Source organism: Mycteria americana, chromosome 3 (genome assembly GCF_035582795.1).
Source record: "Mycteria americana isolate JAX WOST 10 ecotype Jacksonville Zoo and Gardens chromosome 3, USCA_MyAme_1.0, whole genome shotgun sequence".
In the NCBI taxonomy this organism is placed as follows: domain Eukaryota; kingdom Metazoa; phylum Chordata; class Aves; order Ciconiiformes; family Ciconiidae; genus Mycteria; species Mycteria americana.
Genome location: NC_134367.1, coordinates 82176481 through 82194310, shown reverse-complemented (window position 1 = coordinate 82194310; position 17830 = coordinate 82176481). Strand labels below are relative to the sequence as shown.

The following is a 17830-nucleotide window of genomic DNA, read 5'->3' as shown; positions in this document are numbered from 1 at the left end:
CATAATATGGATTAGGAACCCAAGCATCACAATTTAAAAATGACACTTTTCAATCTGTGAGCTGAAGTCTATAAATACAGACTACTCATCATTTTAAATATACACGCAGCTATGAATAGTTACCATCAGCAATTACAAGCCAGCTTTTAAAACAGTACTAAGTCAGTACCCATCATCATGGCAGCACAAAATGAGAGACTGTGCAGGACACGCAGCTCAACCCAGAGATTTATTAGCTTTTTTTATATTAAAAAAATATATTAAGATACTGCAACACATGGACATTTTACAGCGTTGCATCCTTAAAGACAATCACTAACCTAGATCCTCTTGAAAGCGGCATTAAATTATAGAAGTAGTAAACTAATGACAGGATCAAGTTGCAAACAGCATCTACTTCCTAAGCAAGAGGGGAAAAAAAAAAAGTGAAATAAAGATAATTTAATAGCCAGGTAATACCATATAAAGGAACACATATTGGAAAGTCTTACAGCACTGTGATTTTTTTTTTTTTTTAAAGAACCATTTCAAATGTGAAAAATGTCAAGCTGAGAAGTTGAAGTCTGATTAACAGGTGTTTAAGCAAATTATTTTGTTATAGTTTTAAAATTTAGGTGAAACACAGTTCATCTACACCGTGTTAAAGGATGAAAAACGGAAAGCACAAGCTCAAATGTAGTCAGATTCTCATTGCAATACAAATCAACACAAACACAATTCTAGTGCTTCTCATGAATTTGTGTTACTTCTCATCTTATATGTAGCCACTATGAGCCAAATCCTAAGCAGTGCTTATAAGGATGATGAAACAGTGAACACAGATCCATGAGAAAAATAAAGAAAATAAAGGGCAGGGGGGGAAGGAACACACTGTGCTATTGAGACCTTGTCTGGACTCTATTACTGCAAAGCATAGCAAATTTTAAAGTAACAGAGAGAATTATGGCAAATTCTTATGGTATTTGTCATAAGTGGGTTTAAGCAAGCAGTCAATTTTATTACTTAAGATCTCTGTCAAAACTTATTAGAACAGTGACTGTTAAACAGGAGGTATAAAAACATAATAGAATTTTATCAAGGAATTCATAATTTCCATTAAAACAGCCTTACCCCAAGCTCTGCAGACAGAACTAGAATTTTTCCTTTAGCTGTTAGATCCTTATATAGTGCATCTATTTCTGCATGATACAGCTGTGTTCTCTCTTCTGTTGTCTGAGTTTCTACCGAAAATAGTATGTTCCCCACTCTATCAAATAGATGAAACAAAAAAGGAAGTAAGAAATTTTTTGAACAGAACTTGATGCCTAATCTAATATCCAGGGTAAGTTACAAATGTACTACAGTTAAATACCACATCATAACCTTTTTCCTGTCATTTTTCCTTAAGCAGGAGATTATGCGCATTGCCCCTCCTTTAGTTAAAAAAAAAAAAAAAAAATCACCGAATTAAAAACGTTTTGTCACATTGTAAGTTTGTATGAAAGAATACATAAGGATTGCTGTCTAACCACAGATGAAGTATTTCCATTGAAGAATAGCTGACAAGCATTAGTGTTTCACTTAAAGTGTAGGTAAAAAATAAGAAATATGAAATTTTAAAATATCTTCATGGGCTTGAGATTTTTGTTTAGAAGTGTAGTTTTGTTAACTTTTAAACTACCAAAATGGAATTGTTTTGGTATAAAAGCATAGTTACAAACTATGGATCAAAACAGACTGACTGATACAGAACAAAGTTTGTGCAGAACAAAGTTAGACTGTTTTACTGACACCAAAATATTTTCCCCAAAATAGTGAGGGCATATATTTAATACCATTTCACTGTGTATAGGCATATGATTTAGAATGTAAAATTAAAACTCAAGAGATATGTTAACATTTTAGAAGAGAAGTTTGGCTTTCATGCCGGTCATTGGAAGCACACAAGTTTTGGGAAAAATTCCAATGCACAGAATTTTAAATCCCATAAGTCAAAGTTTTTAGTTAGTAGTAGGACAGAGCTTCTGAGCTTCAGATTAAAGCTCATTCTTCAGAAAGACAAGGATCCAGTATCCATAAAGTGAGAAATTTACTATCTCACCCAAAGAGTGGCCCAAAGCCTCCTGATTGTGTCCTCGTACATTCAGGTACTATCTAAATTGGCATTTGCAGATGCAAGGTCTGCAAACATCTGAAAAATAAACATCAAAAAAGGCCAAAAATCCAAATAGAAGAGAGTCTCTTCCATTCTTAGATCATAGAAATTTCCATTCCATTCAGGACTTTTCAGTCACCATAACAGACCAGGTATCACAACAAGAAATGTATTTTGATATGGATAAAGACTGAGATTTTCAAGACTTTTCCCCTTTAGGCATTTTATAGTCTAAGATGAATAACAAGGTCTCTCTTTTGTGCTACATGTTACAGAATCATCTCAACTGGGCCTACTCCATCAACGTTATCCATATTCCCTCTTTGTTAGGGAACACAACAGGAATCAGAAGTCCTCAAATGAACAAGTTTTTTAGTTATTTACAAAAATGCCACTAGTGAAAAACAAAACCCACTTTATGCAAGTAGAAATATCATTTGAGAAGATTAATTGCTAATACTTCATCATTACTTAATGTACCTGAACCCCTGAAAATAGCAAACATACTTATCTCCCGTTATTGTAATTGTGAATCCATCATATTCTTTCCCTTGGTCCTTGAGGCTGGGGACTTTTGTGTTCACAGTAAACCCATCTCTTGTTTTACTGTTAAACTGCTTTCAAAAGAAAAAAAAAAAAGTAATATTAGAGTAAACAGAGAAAGACTGCCTAGCTATTGTTTTGAAACACCTAAAATACTTGGAGCAGACATGAAAATGGACAAACTGAGGGAACAGGACAAAGAGTTACTGTCAACTACATTATTTCATTTATCCTTTACTTCCTACTGAATGGAAATCATAAATATTGAATGAGGCATATTGATGTTCAACTTTATGACTATATAGTGAATATAAAGGCAGCACTGTTTATGAAAAGCAACTGTGCAAAGCAGTTTGAGTTATACAGATTTCTCCCCAAGTTGCATATTGATAGTAAACTTTTGGTGTAACAATGTAAATGCAAAAGCAGGCATTTGAGAGCCTGTTTTATGTTTACACTAAGAAATAGCTGCATTAGTCTAAGTGTGGATTCTAGAATACAGCTCATAGCAACAATTTAACTGAACCAGTTTCAATTAATGTTTATCCTCATCAGAAGGAAAACTATCACAAAGTTTAAGAATTTTACAAAGCTACATTATCTAAGTGTAATACTGTAGCCAAAGAGTTGTATAAACCAGGCAAAACTGTATTTAAGTAAAGCCAAAAGCCCAGCTTTTGACATACAACATTCCCCAGCTACCCAAATAACTAAACTACACAATATTAGCAGACATTCATTTTCTACAGGCACGATTAATGACTATTATGCAATAGTGCTGAGTCAATTACTCAGGCAATTATTTATTTTAAGACAGAATTTGTGATCCAGGATGTTTTGTTTAAAGAGAATCTGCATTTATTTTAAAGAAACAAATCTAAAAGCCTCTAATGAGAAACAGCATTCCACTTCAATACAATTCGGAATGGGATACAGGAGATTCAAACCAAAGCAAAACGTACAGGTTATGAAAACCAGGAAGAATATTTGCTGCCAGATGAGACACATTTATTTTGAAATAAGTCATGTATAGTCCACTATGTTTATATATTTTCATCATCCTCTTGGAGTAGCCTCTCTAGTCTCTTGGAGTATATTTTTAACTCCACTAATAGCATTTTTTCTGGCCTATAATTCAACAGTAGCCATATTAGGTGCTCTACAGGGCCCTATTTGCATATTTGTGTGTCAGTAGGGAACACTTAATTGTCTATCCACCCCAACATCTACTACCTCTTCATCACAAGTTTTTGTTTAGGTTCAGTTAGTATATACTTGCCTTCATCTTTCAAGGCCAAGAACAAGACAGTAATACAAAAAGGACCTCCAAAATTATGCTATGTTCTTTGAAGACACTTATATTAGCAACACATATTAAAAAACCCCATAGAGAAATTTAGCTCTTGAGCCATGTAGCTTCTGTAAAGATATCTAGTGCACAAGTGAGTGAGCACTAATGCTATGAACAAATCCAAACCCAGACAGTCTATCAGTAGTAGCAGCAATATATCTGGAGAGAGCTCTGTTCTATGGCAATCCATCTGCTTTGCTTAGATAGGAACTTGCAACGTGGACACGTGCAATAAGAAAACAATGAGTTTGTCTCTATTTAGAATGACTGTTTCTTCCGAAATGCTATTCTATTCTAAATAAAATCATGTCCAATCCTTTAAAAAGAAATACTTTGTAACAGTGTTTCCCCAAACCCAAATATTTTACACACTGCTCATCCTAGATTAATTTTGGAGAGTGGGGTGGGAGGGGGAAGACTTTTGACTTAAACCTAGCTCAAGTCTTGTTACTTAAATTGAGGTAAGAGTATAAATCATTTTGCACATCATATATCCAAAACCTTTCTACGAAGACCACCACCAGCAAGAAGAATACCTGCAGGTTTCCCCACTCCTTTTCTGACAGTCTTCCAAAGCACAAGAACGTAAACCAAGATTTCATTTCAGATTAGCTATCAGTCCCTAAGGCAACTATTCCCTCATTTTCCCCTGCCAGCCCCACCATGTACTGACCTGCACTAGCGAACCTAAGGTAAAAAGAGCTTCCATGTTCCTAATCTTTCAGACATACATCTTCAATTTTTTCCTTCATACTGCACAGGCATACTGTGAGCCCATTACGGTGGACCTCACCGCAAATGCTCCTGGTTGATAAGGCTGGCTTCAAAGAATTACATTCAACATTTTGTTTTCCTGTCATTTCTTTACCAATCCACAGTTAGGCCAAGCCTTTCAAATATACATCACATATCTGCATATATCGAAGGGAAGGCCATACCCTACATATGCAGATTTGAAATAACCCAAGTTAGTGTTTTCAGTTATTCATTTTAAGCTTATACACTGTTGTGGTTTAGCCCCAGTCGGCAATTAAGTACCACACAGCTGCTCGCTCACCCTCCCCCCCACCGGTGGGATGGGGGAAGAGAATCGAAAGAGCAAAAGTAAGAAGACTCATGCATTGAAATAAGAACAGTTTAACAATTGGAACAACAACAACAACAAAATAATAAATTGCAATGAGAAAGAAAACAACAAGAGAGCGAGAGAGGCACAAAACCCAGGAAAAAACAAGTGATACCACCAAGCTCACCATCCACCAACCAACACCCAGCCAGTCCCCAAGCAGCGATCACTGCCCCCCAGCCAACTCCCCCAGTTTATACACTAAGCATGACGTCATATGGTATAGAATGTCCCTTTGGCCAGTCTGGGTCAGCTGTCCTGGCTGTGTCCCCTCCCAGCTTCTTGTGCACCTGGCAGAGCATGGGAAGCTGAAAAGTCCTTGACTAGTGTAAGCACTGCTCAGCAATGGCTAAAATATCAGTGTGTTATCAACAGTATTCTCATCCTAAATCCAAAACACAGCACTATACCACCTAGTAGGAAGAAAATTAACTCTATCCCAGCCAAAACCAGGACATACACAATGCTTATATTCTGAAGAACTGGATATCTCCCAGAATACATTTTATTATTTTTATCATATTTTGAAGTTTTTCTTTAGTTTACCTTCATTATGGGAAGAAGATCTTCTACTTTATGTACCTTTTCCAAAGCTTCTCGAACCTCTAGTAGTCCTTTTGGATTATTAGCACTGGAAAAAAATTAAATATGGAATCGCAATGGTTGAACACATGTAGCATTTCTGCAAATCCAGCTAGCTTTAACCCAATTAGCCATAGTGGAACAAGTTACTGAAAGTTATTAAATTATTTCTTTTCTGAAAATTAGTTCCTTCATACTTGGCCACATGCTCTCCTATTCTTCAAAAAGTAATTTCCTCCCATATCAGCTCAGCTTATTTTTTTCAGCTTCAAACCTCAACTTCAAACTTCAGCTTTATCTTATTCCTTTGCTGTTGGCCACTCTAAAGAATTAAACAGTGTTTGCATGAGTGCGTGTGGGCAGGGGGTTGTTGATGAGGAAAGATGGAAGAATAGAATTAATGTTAGAAATATTCTCAAAATATATGCATCTGCGTAGCCTCAAAGGTATGTAAATACTACAGATGCAGGCACAGCTGGACCATGAAGAAATCTATTAAACTAGTGCTCTAATATTTATTAATTACTATACACCCAGATTTTAAGAACAGAATTATTTTAAAATCACAGCACAAATTGCTCTGATTTAAGGTCAGATGCTGCTGGCTCACTCTGAATAAACTTTCTCCCAAAAGAGGATAGACTTCCCAGTTACTACAGAACTTAGGTATCTTCAGCAACTATCATAAATTTTCTAAAACTTAAATGTTTTCAACTGTTATAAGGATTTTCTGCACTTTCATTTTTTGATATTTAAGTAACATAATGACATTGAAAAACAGAACTCAATATTTAATAAGTTACCAGGCCAAAGAAAAAAATAGAGGGTTTAAAGCTAAAAGAGTTTCTTAATTTTTAACGTTATTAGAACACTGTTGCCACAAACGAGGAAGACATTTTACTCATAAAAAAAACTGCTCAAAGTTTGAAATAGGTGCCAGCATCAAGTTTCAGATTAGCTTTAGTCACATTCTTTCATTCAAGATTCTACAACTGTCTTCTGTTCCAGAACAAAGTCTACCAACCCATCTGCGCCTTTAAAACTACTTGTCAAAAACCAGTTTCAACTAAAATTAGCTTCCATATCTTCTTTTCTCTTTTTTCCTCACTCCTACTATTTAATAAATTAATCTCAATATTCAGAGAAACTGTACTCTATTCTACCAGGAGGAAACCCAACATCTTAATAAATCGTATTTTTAGAAAGAATTGAGACCCACTCCTGCCAAAACTGCAGGTACAAATTCAACACATTAATAGTTTCTAAGTATACTTTAATTCACAATGTTTTTTCCTATTATTTTCTTTATGTGGCAATGAATAGGATTTTTCATTTCCAATAGGAAATAAGACAATTATAGATACCAAGAAAACTAGAACTTATTAAGAAAATATCCCTCAGACTTTCCAAAATGAACATTATGTAAATTTTAAATCAGTATTACCAGGGGAGTGAAGCGGGGGGTTGTGGGGGTGAAATCAGTAATTTACCCATGATAAACAAGGATCCTATCTTTGATAAAATGAAGAATTTTCTCAAAATATTCCAGGTACCGCATGTTAATGACCTGTCCCCTACAAAGAAAAGAAAAGACTTTTTTAAAGTCTTGTTTTTCAACCCAGCATTGCAGGGCTAAGACACAAATATTACTCATTAATGTTTGACAATTTTATCCACAGATGCTTTGTAAATTAAAGGAATGAACTAGAGGTTTGCCTGAAGTGGTGAATTGCCCATCCTTCATTCTGAATATAGATTCCATAATGAACTTACAAAAGCTCACATATCGTTAGTGGTGTTGTTCTCTGATAAACTAAATTTCATACATATTTCCCCATTTTCAGTGTGCCCATGTCCAGTAAATCTTATCTATATAATAATTATCAATTTCTGCAAGGATATAATCTTTCTTAGACAGTTATTTACGCTCATGGATACTGCAGAACTAGGAGAGAATTCTCAATCTGCACATTGATTTACTTTGAGAACCACTCTCCAGTTTACATATTTGCCAATATATATGCTGATTTGCTCTGACAGTCCACATACATTTTTCTTTATTCACCTACATCTGTCTATATTGAAATAATTTTGCTTTGACTCCTAACAGTTACAAGTAGTAACTGTTAAACAAAAACATCAAAGAGGTGTTGTTTTTTCCCCTTGGACTACTAAGGAAAAAAATACACATTAAAAACTTGGTAGAAACCTGCTAGGATTATAACCACTCTGAGAGGAAAAATTACATACCATTATTGCATTTGTAGGAGTCCTTCCTCTTCTCCCAGTCTACAAAACAAGATTTTATAAAGCAAACGTTATCGCTCTCTGAGGAAGCAAAACCACTGTCAATCACAGGAAGGTGTGTACACCTAGCTTTTTTTCTACTCTAAGTGATTTTTGGCAGCTTAAGTCCCTGTCTAATGTCTCACTCAACAGTCTCACACTTTAGTAAGGCCTAGACTCAGAACAATGGCAGAATCAGTCTTTAAAAACTGAACAGAATTAGAACACATATACATATCTGCACAAGGGAAAGGGAGGTAGGGAAAGCAAAAGGATGAAGACAAATCTATATACATAATTTGCCCTTGTTGTACGTCCCATCATTTTCCATCTGTATTAAAAAAATATCTGTACAACAGGCAGAAGCGTGTCAGTATAAGGAACTGGATTTTCCTTTAGTGGCATCTTGGAAAATACATCCAAACCAGACCTATCATTCTGTAAGGCCATCTAGAAGCAGCAGTACCAAGAAAAGACTTTTGGTGGGTGGTCAGAAGTGATTTGTGTTTATTCCCACTCTTTCTCCTTGTTTAATAAACACTACCACCAAGAATTCAAAAGTAGCAGTGTTCCAGAGAATGTCTTCATTTTTTTTATAAGAATACTGAGTATATCATTAATGTTCTGCTGATCCCAAATCCCTAGTTTGCCTATGAAAATAACTTAAGCTTTAAAAAACATTTTCTCTGCTTTAAATGAAACTTGGTAGCTTTGATCATTTAAGCCAGAAAGGAGATCAGCCAAAGTCACACTTGTCTATAGACAAGATGTCTATAGATCCATGAAGAAGTAGTGACAGCTGATATACTTGCATCATGAGAATGTTAAGATCTGGAAACCTATCAAACATTGTGAAGTGCAAGACATTTCTTATACACCTTTAATAAAAGGTCCCCAAATTGACTCAAAACAAACGAAAAAAGGTTTTGTTTTCTGACACTCTCCAAATATTTTGCCACTCTGGAAAAGAATCTTTAATTCAGCAGTCACTGAATGCTAGTGCCTCCATGCCAAGACTCATTTGACAGGAATCACTGAACAATAATGGACTTTACATGCAAAGAATTCTGAGTAAATAAAAAGGTTATGTTAACAGATATCTAATCCAAATATTTTTGCACACAGAAATTTCTGGTGTACAATTTAGACCGAACAAAACCTAGAGATAGCTTGAGCTCAGCATGACTAGATCTGTTACAAATACTAAAAGAACACCCAACTACTGTTGTTACACTTCTGGTTTGACTGAACAGCTTATATCTTTGTATATTTAATAACCATGAAGGCTGCCATTTGTCAGCCTAAATAATCTACTGTTACACCTGTTTTTTGGGTAGCCATGCTATAGAAAGAATTCAGCCTTAGTCATACAATTACGAGAATAACTTTCAAATCATAAGCCAAATATAAAGCAATGTATGTCTTCCTGAAATACAGTCAAAAGACCATAGAGTGATCTCAGTTATCAACAAAAAGGTGTTAGCTCTGTAGCCTATTAATATCTTCAATCAGCAGCCATTTTACAGTTGAGTAATGCAAGGAGGAGATTATACAGATCTGTATAATCCATTAAGAGTAAATTGTCATTTAGAAATCATAATGGACTAGAACATGCTTCAAAAGTAAAATAAAATACATTTGAAAAACCCAAAACCTATTACCACTTAATATATTAATTTCTTTTATCCCTCACCTCATGTGAAATCATCAGGAAGGAATCCAAAAGCAGCAACAAATCACTATGGAAAGCTGACCAATGAAAGCAGCTATTACTTGGGATGCAGAACAATCAAACAAGTACAGATTTCCAGAAGCAAAAAGGATGTAATCACCATCCAGTACTAAAGTATGATCAAATCCTAAGGCAGCAGTATTTAGGCTGCTTCAAATCTATTGTTCCTTCCAAAAAAGTGCCAAATCAATGATTTTCACAGAATCACTACCTAGCTATCAAAAAAGCATGACCAAAAGGCTGATGAGATCCCCAAAAGTCAAGGCTGAGCCAAAATCAAAAGGTCAGAATTAGATTCCCTGTGGGCCTACCATTCTGAATGCTCATGAAGCTTATTTCAGACTTCTATGGAATCACCAAAACAGCTGGAACAGTAAATCATGAGTTTTGCTAGCATTCTCTGATGAGAGGAAGTAAAGTACTTTGGGCACTGAAAAACAGAGATGCTGACACAGAGGTCCTGTACAGGGCCACATTTCCCCAGATTAAGTGTTCAGTGTTATTTTCAGCATGGTAGTCAAGTGTTGTTACATGAATGCCCTTCTGCCAGCACAGACCACCTAGAAATTAAGCTTTTACTCTCCCATTTAAAAAAATACCAGGAAGAAACAGATGACATATTGAAGGCATCCTTGTCTCAAAGTACAGATAGTTGTAGTTTCTGATGAATCGTGTAGAGAAGAGAGAAATGCAGCAACAGCAAAGATGGACAGAGCTTGGAGCTCAAATGTAACACTTGGCTTGAGGGAAGACAGGAGCCTGAGCATAAGACCGTTCAAGAAGCAGCAGCACATCCTGCAAGGCAACTAGTGATCTGTGTTGGAGTTTAATGTTACATTGTAACCACTCCCTAAAGTAAAGCAGAGGCTGCTAGGGTCCATTCTGTGGAATGGAAGGAAGGGCATGGACAAATTCTCATTAGCCTCTGTAGGCTAATGAGAGAACATGGGAATACCACTGTTTTTCTCTGCCGGAAATAATTCCTGAGAAGACTTCACCTCCCTTATCCTCCTTTTTCTACAGAGCTTCTCAAAAAAGAAAGAAATAGATACAAAAGCAGAATGACAGATCAAAGATTCAATACTTCCCAAGGTGGGGCGTGGGGGGGGGGGGGGGGGGGAGGAAATAAGAGGAAACCTGGCTACATATTAACTTACACAAACACACTCTGCTCCTGTGATTGACAGTGATGTTGCCACATTGAGTCTCTCACACTTCTACCACTCCATGGGAAGTAGCACTGTCATGACTACAATAGTGAGTCTTGCAGCATGGGAGAAGATGGAACGTACAACAGTGGTTGAATATTAAATTTTACCATTTTTTGTGAGTGCAACTGTTACCTTTCACGGGTTACTTATTTTGTCATTTTTGCTTTATTTTGGCCTGCTTTGAAAACAACTAAAAGAACTATGTTTTTCCTCTCTATTGTAAATTGGTATTAAAGCAAATAGAATAGCATTTTTTCATTACTGCTGCCACTATCTTTGAGAAGCAGCTTTTGCAAAAATTACAACTGTGATGAACTTAATCTAATTTTTACATTTAAGGTAATCTGGGAATTAAAAACAGCACATAAAAATATGCATCTTCTGGATCCTAGTTAGATCTTGCTATAAGTCAGTTGTGCAACTGAAATTCAGGAAAAAGAGGAAACATCATGAGGGAAAATTTGAGGTGCACAAAACCCAAATGTTTCATTAGAAGATATAAAATAAATATCAAAGCAAAACAATAAGCACATATACATTCAATATCTGTAATATGCTGTTTCATGAACAGCCAGTAAGTTTTGGTACAATCCCTTAGTGTGTGGAGGAAGGCTGTTTGGTAAAACTCTCATACCTGATTAAGTTAATGTGATTATTGAAACCTCTGCTAAGGCTTCGGGCAGGCATTTGGTCCAACCAAAGCACAGGCTGGTCAGGGTCAGCTATCCTACAAAGACAAAGGACATTAATATTGGCACACATTTCACTCCATGTAATATTTTTAATTGAGCTTTGTTCACACACAGAATAATTTTAGGCAAAAGCTAGAATTCAGAGATCATAAAAAAGAACTTTTTATTGAAACGCATGTATGATTTTCATAAGAAAAAACCCAACTCATAAGTATTTTGTGTTGCTGGAGTTTGAAACCGTTAATTTTTGTTAGCCTAAGCTGCAATATATCCTATGGTCTTTCACAGCTTTGCCTCAACCAGAAAACGCTATTCCCAACTGTTTCCCTCTTTTAAAAAAAAGAAGAAAAATGGAGTGTTTTCAGAAGTGCACTCCTTGTACCTAAACCGTCCTTCTCTTCTATCAGAACACTTTCTAGTTACAGAGTGGTAGCAAGTGTTCATTTTCTCCTCTGTGACTTCAGCCCTTTGGTTAACTGAAGCATGCATTATTATTACAACCAACGTAAGGCTTGTTCTCTCTCTTTTTACCATTACCTTCGCCACTTCACAGCAATATCAAACATGTCTCTCCACTGCATCAGTCTGGTTTTCCCATTCATCCGAACTTTTGAGTTTGCCCAAGTCCGCTGCACAGCTTGCATTACTTCTAGAGTGGCCAATCCCATTGCTGGGGGTGGGGGAAGAGGAAAGAAGGACAAACAACAACAGGAACAGAAAACCAATTAGAGCCAAACACTTGTTTTTGTACACACAGGAAAATTGAAGCAGGAAAGTGATGTATTTACACAAAAAAATTGCCAACATCAAATAACATCTGGGAGATCATGATTTCCAGTCCCCAATTAGGACAAGAAACTGCTGACATAATGATTATTTTAATTTTAAACTTTTTATCTTATTTGAAAGGAACAGAGCATAAGACTAATTTGCAGATAGCAAAGGTATAGCATTAAATTATCACCACATTGATTTTTTTTCCCACTCAAATTTACAGAGCATTTTCAGTATACCTCTATGTATTCTTTTATTTGGAAGAAATCCTGGTGTCTCATACTGCATCATGGAACCCAGATGATCAGCTACACATACGAGTTCTTGTACATCAGGCTTATAGCTTTCAAAATTCTGAAATAACACATCTCTTACAGAGGAGAAAAACATGCATCAGACTCAACTTGGCAACAAAAGTCCTGAAAGTTGTAAAATACAGATTTGTTTGTCTGATAATCAATATTGTTTATGTGAGAAATACTTAAAAGCAGTATAAAGAACACTTGTTCCTCCTCCCACCCCACTGAACATACACAGTACGTAGCAGTTACACTCCATATCTCAAATGAAATCCTGGTCTTACTGAATTCAATGGCAGATCTCACTACTGTCACAACCCGTATTTCACCTTCAGACTTGCTCATAAGTGAAACTAAATAAAGTTCACAGACAATACATTACCCTTCAATGTTACACTCACCCTGAGGAACTTTAGCACTAAGTAAGAAAAGAATATGTATAGAAACCAGAAGCCTTATTCTGTAACTTCTCCCATAATTCTGTAAAAGCTTCTTGTGCTAAAAAGGTGGATTCTATTTCATATACACAAAAGCCATGAATTTTTAACTCAGCAATTTTTTACATAGATAAAGTGAATACATGAAAATATATCTAAAAACTAGTTTACAGCAGGAAAAATTGCTATCTTTCCTTTAGCTACATATTTTTGAACACTATTCTAATAAATCCTCTGCTTTGTTGCCTGAAATCACCCTCCTCCTAAGATACTGGTTATCTAAACTACTCTGGAGAATATTTTTTCCCAGTGAAACCCAGCTGCCATTAAAAATCTATTAAGTATCTAGGAAATTACACCTATAACAAAGTAAAAACTTAACATACAACAAGAAACTGTAATAAGGGTGCTACATAACACTACACTGAGTGTCTCAAACTTATCAACTACTTAACGTTAATTGCAAGAAAAAAAGAAATAGAATAGTTAATCAGTAAGGCCATAGAATATGAAACAACATTATGTGACTATTATTATGTAAAGACAGAAGTGAAAAAATCATCCTAAGTTTCGTTCTTCCTCTTTTAAGAGCTAAACCAACTCCAATCCCTATGATTTTGAAAAGGATTTACACACTCAGTGGAATTCCACTTTCATATAGTATTAACATTTATGCTGTTATAACGCCTTGGAATAGCACTTTAAAGTCGAACTGAAAAAAACATTTGGAGTAGGCTTTAAAAAAAAAAAAATTACTCACTTTATATGTGGCTGTAACCCTGGCTGTTCTTCATAATTTTCTATAAGAAAAGGAAGATTTTTGGCCCAGTGGTCCTTGAAATTTCCAGGAAGATCTATATCAATATTATACTCTGTAAGAGGGGTATCCAAATGCGCATGCAAGTATCTAGAATACTCTGGAGGAAAGAAATAAAATTAAATACCATTTGCATAATCATCCTACTTATGTAATTACATAAAAACAAAAACCAGATTATATGTTTGTCAGTTATCCAACATGACTTTAATAAGTCATTACTCTTAGATAATCTAATTTTGCTATTAGCTAATTTTCAAGACAGAAATAAGTCTCTTTCAACTAAGTATCACAACACTCTTTACCATTATACAGAAATGTGTATTTCATTTGTGGTCCTATTTTTAACTGTATGAACAAGTAAGAATCAGCGTACATTTTTTTTAAACAGATTTACTCAACAATGCTCATGACAATGTATGATGATTTCTTTAAAATGGCCATAACTACAAGCATGATTGCACTTTTAGGGTTCTCAAAGGATTTAAGAAAATTAAAAAAAAAAAAAAAAAACAAAAAAACAAAACAAAACAAAAAAAACCAAAAAAAACCCAAACCACATTCCAACTTACCTCGGAGGTATTTCACTTTCAGATATTCTGGGCTGGCCTTCTGACCTGGTAGTGGGTCATTTAACATAACTTTAGTCTGAGCTTTTATGCCTTCATAAAATTGTCCCATTGCAACATGGCTGAGACCTTTCATGTACTGGCATACTTCATTGTATGGTTCTAGCTGTAGACATCTCTAGGAGATTAAAGCAACAAAGCACCAATAAATCAAGAGAGAGAATGAGTATCTTCAAATAAACTAACCTCTTTGGTCAGAGGACTGCATGAAAAGATTTACTGATTATTAAGATCCACTTCCATCACAATCTTTTTTCAAATGATGCTGAGCACTTAAATTGCTAGCAAATGTAGGAAAAAAAAATATTTTCAGCTTCATTAAAGTGGGAAAAAAAAAAAAAAGGAACTGCCAGTGCAAATACGCTTTTGATCACACTTTAATTGTTATGAAAATAGATCATATTTGCTCTAATGATATTAGCACTACAGAAGTTTCAACGTTATTTGAACGAAAGCAGACAAAACATACTCCTGACAATATTAGTAACAAGTCATTTTTGGCTAGTTCAACATATAGATCGTGCCATTTCTTCCATCCCTATCTTTGCTAGTTCATGCATTAGTACACTTCATTATGTTAGTCAACTATTTACTATATGTTAAACACAGCAAATTCATATTTATTATTCAAAAATTAATGCTCTGATTCTTCTAGCAATTACGTATCTTTAGAAGAGCATCTCCATCTTAGAAGTTGAAATATCTTTTCAATTACACTAGTATCTACAAATTCTGTTATAGAAGGTAAATATGTAACAATGCCCATAAAGTGTTTTCCTTGGGATAAGCACACACTCACTCAAAAAGGGTTGTAGTCGTTTCCACATCTTATTTCATTCCTTGTTTTAAGGATGTGGACATATGATTAATATGTGCCTTTATTGTTCTGTCTACAAAATGAGGCTGTTATTTAATGCCAATGGAGAGGGGCAAGATTTTGTTTACCTATGGAAACACACACAATTTTACAGGCTCAATAAATTGCAACATATTCTGAGGTTTTCAAAACAAAGAAAATACCTCAGAAAAATTAAATAAATATTGGAACTTTGTCTGCTTATTTTAAGCTTAAAATTACAAAGACGACTAAATTCCTTCTTCTGTCAGATATGAGAAAAACTTCAGGTTTCAACCCAAACTAAAATATTAGCAAGAACACAAAAAAAAAAAAGATAAAAAATTTCAACCCAAGCTTGATTTTAGAAATTCATAAAACAGTTAGAGGAAGTATCTTAGTTTAAAAAAAAAAAATCCATTTTTAATTAAAAACCATAAGGTTTTAGACATCTTTTAAGACAGACTTCACAAAAAAATTTTAGTTCAAATGCACATACACATTCAGAATGAAAAACTTAGACATTTGTCCATCTTATTGCACTTGTTGAATACTAGTCCTTGTTAAAATATTTTAATTTTGTATTTACTTAGGGCCTGCTTACCTTAAAATTCTTTAGTGCTTCATCTAAGCTACCATGATGATAAAGCATCATTCCTTTGAGCTGTAACGTCTGAACATGATTTTGATTTAGCAGCAAAGCCTTCTGGAAGCTCTCTGTAGCAGCATCGAAGTTGCCAAGTTCTCTAGGCGATTCCATAAAGTGGAAAGTGAAGAATATAGAAGGCAACAGTGACAACGAAATTACTTGTTAAAAGTTGTTTTAACACATCCAGAGGGGATATCATTAAAGAGGAAAACAGTAATAATGGAAAATTTCTTTAACAAAAGCAGTAATCCTGCAACTGTTCTTCAGTGGTAATAACAGAACAGCTGCACAGAGTTTTTCACTCCCAGAAATGTGTACTCTGAAATACAACCCCAAAACACCAAAAATCTTCACAATCCTCAGCGGACATAAACCACAAAAACACATACCTATGGTATTTCTTCAGAAACTAAAACAAACAAAACTTCCACAGAAAGCATTCTTGGAAACACTATCTATGTGTGCTGGTTTTGGCTGGGATAGAGTTAATTTTCTTCATAGTGGCTACTGTGGGGCTATGTTTTGGATTTGTGCTGGAAACAGTGTGGATAATACAGGGGTGTTTTCATCATTGCTGAGCAGTGCTTACACAGAGTCAAGGCCTTTTCTGCCTCTCACCCCACCCTACCAGCGAGTAGGCTGGAGGTGCACAGGAAGTTGGGAGGGGACACAGCTGGGACAGCTGACCCCACCTGACCAAAGGGCTATTCCATACCATATGACATCAAGTTCAGCACATAAAGCTGGGGAAGAAGAAGGAAGGAGGGGATGTTTGGAGCGATGGTGTTTGTCTTCCCCAGTAACTGTTACGTGTGATGGAGCCCTGCTTTCCTGTGGATGGCTGAACACCTGTCTGCCCATGGGAAGGAGTGAATGAATTCCTTGCTTTGCTTGTGTGCACAGCTTTTGCTTTACTTATTAAATTGTTCTTATCTCAACCCACAAGTTTCCTGACTTTTACCCTTCTGATTCTCTCCCCCATCCCACTGGGGGGGGAGTGAGCGAGCAGCTGTGTGGTGCTTAGTTGCCATCTGGGGTTAAACCACAACACTATGACAGGTCTTTTAAACTGCTAAATATAAATGCATTTTTCAAAATATACTAACTACTTAAATGCTGAATAAGAAGAAAGCATATGGTGTTTGAAAGCTGAAACTAACTAAAAATGCATTGACTGGAATTACTCCATGGGCAGGACAGCTTTTAGTAAAAATAGCCATGGAGAAACTATCATGAAAAAAATTAAAATAGAAATAGTACACAACTTAATTTTTATTCAGGTTTTTTTTTTATCCAGTACACTGATTTTTTAAGTTTAAGATCATGAAATTCTTTCCACATCAAATTACATTAAATTAATCCAAACAAGACCAATGCCAGAAAAAACAAACAAGATTTACTAGTTTTAAATACATTTGCCAAAAAGAATTTTTAGACAGAACAGTGATTAACCACAGCTCTTTAGTTTCGAATAAATGCACGAACACTGAAGTCACTAGATTTGAAGCAGGAATTAATAGGTAAAATGCTGTAACTCATGTTGTACAGAAGGGCAAATTGGACTAAGAGTTGTCTACTTCCACTATAAAAAGAATTATTTATAAGATATTTTTAAGCATAGTATTTGAAACTTATTTGACGCAGAAGAAAGAAAGTGTGAACTTAAAATACAAGATTTTAGAAAGGAAGAAGAATTTGACAGCTGAAGTTAACAGTGCCCTGGAGAAATGAGA

At 35.3% G+C, this 17830-nt stretch overlaps 1 protein-coding gene across 2 annotated transcripts in view; it reads right to left on the bottom strand.

Moving 5' to 3' along the window:
- The window catches only part of TTC13 (tetratricopeptide repeat domain 13), a 44037-nt gene that overhangs the window by 6052 nt on the left and 20155 nt on the right, over positions 1 to 17830 (bottom strand). The window contains exons 10-20 of one of the 2 annotated variants that reach the window (XM_075495853.1): positions 16053 to 16194; positions 14557 to 14731; positions 13928 to 14084; positions 12671 to 12801; positions 12195 to 12327; positions 11600 to 11692; positions 7227 to 7310; positions 5701 to 5785; positions 2642 to 2748; positions 1111 to 1246; positions 321 to 400 (exon numbers count right to left, since the gene is read on the bottom strand). In XM_075495853.1, the coding sequence (XP_075351968.1) occupies positions 321 to 400; positions 1111 to 1246; positions 2642 to 2748; positions 5701 to 5785; positions 7227 to 7310; positions 11600 to 11692; positions 12195 to 12327; positions 12671 to 12801; positions 13928 to 14084; positions 14557 to 14731; positions 16053 to 16194 (1323 nt within the window). Of the gene's footprint in view, positions 1 to 320; positions 401 to 1110; positions 1247 to 2641; positions 2752 to 5700; positions 5786 to 7226; positions 7311 to 11599; positions 11693 to 12194; positions 12328 to 12670; positions 12802 to 13927; positions 14085 to 14556; positions 14732 to 16052; positions 16195 to 17830 lie in introns of both variants that reach the window. The other variant, XM_075495851.1, reaches the window with a different exon arrangement.